This window comes from Onychomys torridus, chromosome 2 (genome assembly GCF_903995425.1).
Source record: "Onychomys torridus chromosome 2, mOncTor1.1, whole genome shotgun sequence".
Classification (NCBI taxonomy): domain Eukaryota; kingdom Metazoa; phylum Chordata; class Mammalia; order Rodentia; family Cricetidae; genus Onychomys; species Onychomys torridus.
This window is the reverse complement of record NC_050444.1, coordinates 152,327,941-152,336,159: the sequence shown is the minus strand read 5'-3', so window position 1 is coordinate 152,336,159 and position 8,219 is coordinate 152,327,941. Positions and strand designations below refer to the sequence as shown.

At 48.2% G+C, this 8,219-nt stretch overlaps 1 protein-coding gene across 1 annotated transcript; it reads right to left on the bottom strand.

The window, feature by feature from the left end:
* Positions 1-1,594: 1,594 nt before the first annotated feature.
* On the bottom strand, positions 1,595-6,684 carry Pla2g2d (phospholipase A2 group IID). Its single transcript, XM_036177416.1, has 4 exons — positions 6,645-6,684; positions 3,688-3,832; positions 2,995-3,101; positions 1,595-1,740 (listed from the first exon to the last, which is right to left on the bottom strand). The coding sequence occupies exons 1-4, from the start codon at positions 6,682-6,684 to the stop codon at positions 1,595-1,597; spliced, it is 438 nt and encodes a 145-aa protein (XP_036033309.1).
* Between the last annotated feature and the right edge of the window lie 1,535 nt (positions 6,685-8,219).

Genomic DNA, 8,219 nt, shown 5'->3' with positions numbered 1-8,219 from the left:
AAGAAAGAAAAAAAAGACCACCAAAAGCCACAGTGTTTATCTTTTGAGAGAAGAATTCCTGCCTGCAGGGGTCAGCCACACAACAAAATGTCAATGACTCCCCCCAGAGAAGCTCTCAGGCTCCTTTTATAGACAACCAGAAGGGGATTAGGTCATCCTAGACATGATTGGCCAAGCGAGCAGCAGCCACACTAATATATTTCTGATCGGCTGAGGCTGTAAGTGCTGAATCATGCCTGGTATGCAATATCTCCCTCACCTGCCTAATCAGAAACTGAGACCTAAACAGAAACTCGGGCCTAGTAGAGTCTGGGGCCGGGAGAAACCTACCACCACGGTATTGCCGTGGCTTCTCAAACCGCCTTATCTCAGCCTTTTATACCATCCTGTCAAGCCTGAATTTTTTTTTACTAGACTTTAAAAATAAATCAAGTGGCAGATTTTAGTGCATTGTAGGCCCTGGCCCCAGCACACACAGCTTCCTGCTCTCACGGTCCTCCATTAGAGTGGGCATTTTGACGGTGGGAACTTGAACCCAGAGCCCATAGCTGGGACTTCTTTGCACTCTGCCTCACTGGGGTTTTGAGAAGACTGCTCTCATGTGTTGCGGTGTGTCTCAAGCTGGAGGCTGTGGGTGGCTCTAGGTGCCGTGGCTGGAAACAGGTAATCACACAAGAATGACAGATGTTCTCTGAAACCGTTGTTACCAGGAAAATACCAGCTCAGACCCCGCCAGATGATCCCTTTTGCCAAGTTCTGTTTCTGACACTACACCAGTTCAGCCAACCACTGGGGCCTCTGCAATCTCAGTAGCAGCAGGGACAGAGGTAGGCTGAATCGGTTTGAGCCAAAAAAGGCTACCTACCCAGTGGAGCCACCCCTCAAACCTAGCTGCTCCCCCCACTTTTAAAAGGACCCTCATCCTTGTTCAGATGGGAGGCTGATCTTCCAGAGATGCCTTCTCCTGATTCTGCCACCGATGAACACACACTTTGCTTGGCTACTGCATCAGCTCTGCATTTTGTATTGGGTCCATGGTTCTGGGAGGCAGGAAGAACATGAAGACAATGGACTCTACTGTTACCTGCCTGCCATGTGTCTCCCCAGAGGTGGGACAGGAGTCAGGGGTTCTTGTGCCAGTGGTTTATTGAGAGGGCTCTTTGGAGAAACTTTAAAGGGAACCAGGGAAAGACACCGAGCCTGGGAAGAGATGAGCCCGTGGAACATCTCACCACTCTGGCCTCAGGTGACATGTGGGTTGTTATGCCACCAGACATCCAGCACAAACAAACCCTTTGAACAGGAGAGAAGAGCCAACCCAGAGAGGCTTCCAGAGGAGGAGCCCCCAGCCCACACTGCAGCAGGAGATCCCAGAGACAGTACAAATAGACAAGAAACAGCAGGTCAGGCCCCAGCACCGGGAGCAACAAGATCATAGCTTCCCAAGTCCTCAAGGCCCTTTTGCAAGGAGAGCTTTAAAAGCCAGCTGGTCCAGGAGACTAGACACTGGGGTGTCGGGTAGCAATCCTGCAGACTTCAGTACTCCAGATGCTCTGGAACAGGGTGGAATCCAGGGGACAGACAGTGGGCTCTCCTAGCATGTAGGAATCTTGCCCCTGCAGTGGGGCCGCCAGTAGTAACGCAGGCGCTTGTTGTAGCTGTTCAGATTTCGCTTCAGGCACAAGGCCACCTCCTTGTCACAAGCACACAACTCCTTCTCACACCAGCTCCCTTTGTCAGCTGTGGGCGAAACAGGGACGGCTCAGTATCGGTCCCTTTCTGAGACTCCTTGAGAGCTGTAGCGGGGCTCCTGAAAGCAACACAGAGTTCTTGCTCATCTTTGCTGACATCCCCTTCCACCCCCAAGCAGCCTCTTTGATTGGACAGTGTGCATGTCCTCCATCTCCCTGAGTCCTCGCTCCTTTACCGATCATCACATCCATTCACTACACGGTCATTGAGCAGCTCCTGAGAGGCTGGTCCTGGAGGGGGAAAGCTAAACCAAACGGACAGGTAGGAAGGCAGGTGGTGGAGGTGACAGGAAATCACAACATGTCCACACGCTTGGGCTTGCCCGGCAGACCGCCTAATTACTTCCGGTTCAAAATAGCCATTTCCAGGTCAGAACATCTCGCGCGTGGCTAGGACTCCGTGGCTTTACATGGTTGCATAAAGCGCGCACATGCGTGGAGTAGCCACATGCGGTCCTGTACGCATGCGCGGTCCACTCTTTAAAAAAGCCGGCGTCATTTTGCACAGGCCTCTCTTCTCTTCTCTCTCCCTTGTCTCCTCACCCACGTGTGCTTCACACAGGCCTGTCACCTCTATCCTCTATCCTCTTTAATAAAAACTTTTCTGTGGATTTGTCGTGTTCGGGACGTGTTCCTCAGGGGATAAGAGCGCCAATAAATAACTAACAGGAGGACCACAGAAATAGCACCAAGCAGAAGCATGGGAGACACAGGCCTGCAAGAGGACCAGGCAGTGAGTGTCAAGGGGTCATCCCAGGTCAGATCACTGCTCCTTCCCAAAACCGAGGTAGCAAATGGGTGTCCCCACAAGGTGAACATCTGTGTTAGCGTCCACAGTTCCATTAACCTTAAGGTGAGCTGTTATGGAGTCCAACAGTGGTAAAAGGGAAGGCCATATTGGGGATACCTGTGTTCCCCCATGAGAATGGGGGTGGCTAGCATCCCCTGAAGTTCTTCCTGTTGGCTTGGTTTGACAGATTTCCAAGGAGGACATTGAATTCCAGAGAGGTTAAACAGTGTTAAGCACACAGCTGGTCAATGAAGGCCTGCTTTCTGGATACCAAAAAGGTGAGGTGTCCCCTGGTCCTTTCCACACCCCCACCCTGTTCCAGCCTATCTATTGCCCTTGAGAGAGGAACAGCATCAGGTGTTGAGTGTTTTATGTAATACCACTGGGTCATTGGAGGCAGTGAGGGCTAGGACTTCCCAGCTGCAGCCTTGGCCCTCAAATCCTGGTACTCACAGCACTGGATATTTCCCTGGGAAATGCTGTATTTGTAACTGTCTGTAAAGATCCTGCATCCATCCATCTTCAGGTGAGTATAGCAGCAATCGTGTCTTTGACAGCACCTATGGAGAGAGGCAGGAGGGCACACCCTTGTAGGAGTCACTAGTCAACTACCTGCTCGCCCCACAAGCCCACCAGGGACAATTGAAGACATTTGAGTTCCCTAGAGGTCATGAGAGCTGCTGTTAGTCAAGGGCTCCCATACACCAGACACCTGTTCCAGTCACATACTCCCCCTTAGTCCCATGACTATCCCATGATAGAGGTACTGGTATCATTCCCATTTCACAGAAGAAGAAATGTAATTCTGGGGCTTGAGACACTTGGCAAAGGTGACACAACTCCTCTGGCTGACCCTCAAAATGGTTGTGAAAATCAAATGAGAAAAGGCAAAGAGTTTGGGCTTCAGAATACCGTGTGTAATGGTAACAAGGAGTGTGGGATGTTAGACCCAGGTTAGGAAGATGTCAGGACTTCAAGGCATTCTGGGGAACCTGCTAGAAAGCCAGTTCCAAGAGGACTGTGACTATATTAGCACTTAGCAGAGTTCCTAGCACATAGTATATGCTCATCAAAATGAGTTTTCTAAATGAGTTGGTGAACACAGAAGGAAGGAGAGTCGCAAGTAGGCCAGGGAGGGGTGTTTACCAGTCTGTGGCATCTTTGGGTTCTCCTTTGCCACCAAGTCCACAGTGGCAGCCATAGGGCCAGTAGTTGAAGAAGGCTATCTTTCCAGTTGTATGTCTGACCATCTTGCTCAGGTTCAGGAGCCCTCCCTGGGTTGGAGTCATACCTGCCAAACATCCAAATAAGGAGAGGGGTGAAGGTCATGGGGGTGCCAGGGTCCCAGAGAGGCGTGTGGGGCTCAACAGTGCTGGGCCCAGCAAGGGACTTGAGATGACAGTGTTATCAAATAGGGGTCACTGCTCCTGGTATTTAAAAAGTGTTGGCTAGGGTAATGTAGCCTGGTGATTGAATGCAAGCTTAATGGGTGTGAGCCCTGAGTTCTGTGCCCAGAACTGAGGAGGTAAAATAAAAAATACAGAGACTGGAACCGAGACCTTAGTAACAGGTCTTTCAGGTAGTCATTTCCCGGTTCCATCCCTTTTTTTAATTTTTATTTTTTGCTGGAGCTGAGGACCGAACCCAGGGCCTTGTACTTGCTAGGCAAGCACTCTACCACTGAGCTAAATCCCCAACCCAGTTCCATCCCTTTTTAAAGATTTCTTCTTCTTCTTCTTCTTCTTCTTTTCTCTCTCTTTCTCTCTCTCTCTCTCTCTCTCTCTCTCTCTCTCTCTCTCTCTCTCTGTGTGTGTGTGTATGTGTGTGTGTGTGTGTGTGTGTGTAATCCTTTATTTTGGCAAGGAGGGTTGAGATAAGGTCTCAACACAGACTGGTCCAGAACTTGCAGAGTAGCTGAGGCTGACCCACTTGCCTCTACCTCCTAAGTGCTTGGATTACAATCAGTGCCACCATGCCCAGCTGGAAATTCCATTTTGTTGTTGTTGAGACAGAGTCTCACTGTATAGCTCTGGCTGACCTAGAATTCATGATGTAGACCAGGCTGGTCTTGAACTCTCAGAGATCTGCCTGCCTCTGCCTCTCTTGCTGGGATTAAAAGTGTACCTGGCCAGAATTCCAATTTTTTTTTTTTATATGTGTGTGTGTGTGTCTATGAGCGTCTGGGCACATACATATGTGAGTAGACAGAACAGAGGTCAACATAATATATTATCTTTGGGAACATTGTCCACTTGCCTTTGAGATGAGGTCTATCATTAGCCAGAAGCTCACCCAGTAGGCTAGACTGGCAAGCTGATAAGGCCAGCAATCCTCCTGTCTCTGCCCATCCAGTCCTGGGATTACAAGCACATGCCACCACTTCTGGCATTTCCCACTCGGGTTCTGAGGGTCAAACTCAGGTTTGTATGTTTTCAAAGTAAGTTCTTTACCAAATGGACTGTCCCCCCAAGCCCAGGAATTTCATTTATAACCCTCATTTTACAAACGAGCAAATGGAGGCTCCCTGACTTACTCAAGGTCACAGAAGGAAGAAAATCAAGCCAGAATCAAAACCGATGTTGTCTGGCTTCTCTGTCTCTGGGTATTGATTTCCTACTCAGAATGAGAAGAGGGGGCCTGACTCACCCTCCTTCCCACAGCCCGCCCTTCCTCTCTGGAGAAATCTTTGCTTTACAGCGGCCTGGTAGGTCTCTGGGGAGGTGGTGTGATTTAGAAATCAATGCTGTTCATTTCAGGCCTCGTAGCTGCTGGCTAGAATTGATCTTAAGGGAAATCTGCTTTATTGGGAGAGAGGAACACATTATGTTAAATTAGGAGTAGTAAAATATATGGAATCGATGAATTCAGGGGAAAGTTGGGGGAAATAGACAAGATGTAGACAGTAGTGTGTGTGTCAGGAATGCAGGGAGCGCAGGTCAGGTGCAGCCACAGGCTTAGGGGAGATGGGACCAAGCAGTCCGGGCCTGGCCTGGCATTGCAGTGGGTTCCTTCAGGCATAGCGTAAATATTAAGGAGAGCAGAGGCCCATGCTGGAGGACCCTGGTGTGAGAAATGGGGCATTGGAAGGCATTTGTGCAGAGGACACATCAGAGCTCCTAAGCCGGTGGTCCTGGGTTGTAATTAGGAATGACTGGTTGTTGTGTGGGTGGTGGTGTCCTCTCTGTGTGTGAGTCTGTGGGTACACTCCTGTTTGACACAGTGCTCCTGGCTAAGGGGTGTTAGAGGGAGGCCTAGCTAATCCTTGACTTCACTGAAAAATGACCCTAGGTCCCCAAGAATCATGTAGACTTGCCATCTGTAACTAGAGAGAGTCTCAGATTCCACAATGAAGCAATTAACCGAAAAGACAGATTCTACCTTGGGCGCCAGTTGACGATCTGTAAAGCCTCTGCATTACATTGTCTCTGTGTTGGAGGACAAATTTGGCCAGCTCCATTGTATGCTTGTGAACAGGCTTCACTGTCACCCCGGGCAAGTGTCCCTCTCAAGGGTGCAGGAGTCACAAGACAAACAAACGCACTTTCTTTTCTTTCTTTTTTGTTTTTTTTTTTTTTTGAGACAGGGTTTCTCTGTAGCCCTGGCTGTCCTGGAACTCTCTCTGTAGACAAGGCTGGTCTTGAAGTCTGCCCCTGTCTCCCCAGTGCTGTGACTAGAGGCGTGTGCCACACCTCCCAGCTATAAAATCGCTTCTTTAAAAAAAAAAAAATGAAAGACCTTTTACAAAATCATGTATTTGGAGATGGATTAAGAAAATGGAAACCAATGTGCAAGCAGCCATGCTTTTACATCTGATCTTCTAAAGAGTGAGTAGAAACTGTCCCCGATTCCTTTCCTGCCAATGGGAGAGGGATCCTCTTCCCAGGATGCCACACAGTTCAGTCTCACCCGGTTCTCTAGCTCAGACCAGAAGGCATGGTCCGAGGTGTCTGGCAGCTTTTGATGACTCCTTGCTGGTGGTGGAAGTGTTGGGGACTGGAGTCCTAGTGTCTGAGGATCAGAGTAGCCCAGTCTAGCTAGGGTGAGACCCCAGGGTCTACCTTCAGTCTTGCTTCCTCCCCAGCCTCACACCTGTCCCCACTCACCAGCCAGCAGCAGCAACCCACACAGCAGGGCAGGCCTCATGGTTCCAGCACAGAGCGGGTCAGGCAGTCCTTAGAAGTCCCCTGCTACAGAGGCAGTCCCTTATATTAGGTCCCCAACCCATCCTACCCAACCTCTCTCAGCTCCTGCGGAATCGACCCGTGCGCCTCCTGCTTCCTCTTTTCTAGGACTCTGGGGCTGCACTTTTTTTTTAAATAATGTATTGGGGTTCCCCATCAGATTTTTGATAAAAAAGGAAACATGTACCTAGAATGGAGGATCTGGCAAGCACCTTCAAGGTCTAGGGAAGCACTCTATCCCTAAGCCACAACCCCAGCCCCACAGCCCAAGATTTGAAAAACACACAACCTGAAATGTAAGATCATCTGGGAAAACAGGAAACATGATTAACGTTTTGGTTTATGTCCTTGTGGTACTGCTTTTTATCTATGTATTTATGTATCTATGTATCTATCTATCATCTATCAGCCATCAATAATCTATTGTCCATCTAATATCATAAATAATATCCACCTAATACAAAAATCATAATGTCATAAATGTCAATAATTTATCATCTGCCATCTATGTAATCTATCATCTGTCTATCCATTGCCAATCAATCTAGCATTTATCATCTTTCTAATCTATCATCTATCATTCTATCATCTATCATTCCAACATCTATCATTCTATCATCTATCATTCTATCTTCTATCATTCTATCTTCTATCATTCTATCATCTATCATTCTATCATCTATCATTCTAACATCTATCATTCTAACATCTATCATTCTATCATCTATCATTCTATCATCTATCACTCTGTCTACTTACCTACCATCGTCTACTAGATGCTTACATATAAACTTTATTTTTCTGCCTCTGTACTTTCACTTTACCAAACCAGGAACGTGTTATACGTGGTACTTTGTAGTTAGTCCCCAAACTCACCCCGCAAAAGTCTCATGTGACTCAAGCTGGCTACAAACTCTTCATTTAGTCAAAGATGACCTTGAACTTCCAGTCCTCCCCCAGCTCCCAAGTTCTAGAATTACAGCTGTGTACCATCATGTCCAGTCTGTGTGGTGCCAGGCTGGGGACCCAGGGCCTCATGCATCCAAGGCCAGCACTCTGCAAACTGAGCCCCAGCCCCACCTCAGTCTTTTCTTCTTCCACTTATTGACATTAGCAGAACACCTTTCTATTTTGTTAAGAGTTCTTTAGCTGTGGTTTGGGGAAGCAGCCTCATGATTTCCCACTTTACCTACTTTACCACTGTTCTGTCTGTATGATGAGTCTCTTACAGATGGACACATGGGTTGCTGACCATTTTTTACCATTCAAGTTCAGCGAAAGAGATGTCCCGATATCCCAGCTGATGCCCAACTGTTGCTTCACGTGGGCTTGCTGACTCAAAGGACACCAATTAGACGGCCATTGACCTGTGTTGACAACTCAGCCTGCAGATGACTGCCCCAATTTACTCGAGAGAGAACCAATGTGACAAATGGCTGGGACCTAGCCAACAAGGGCAGAGCTATTGCTGGAAGTACACACCCAGGACCTTGTCCA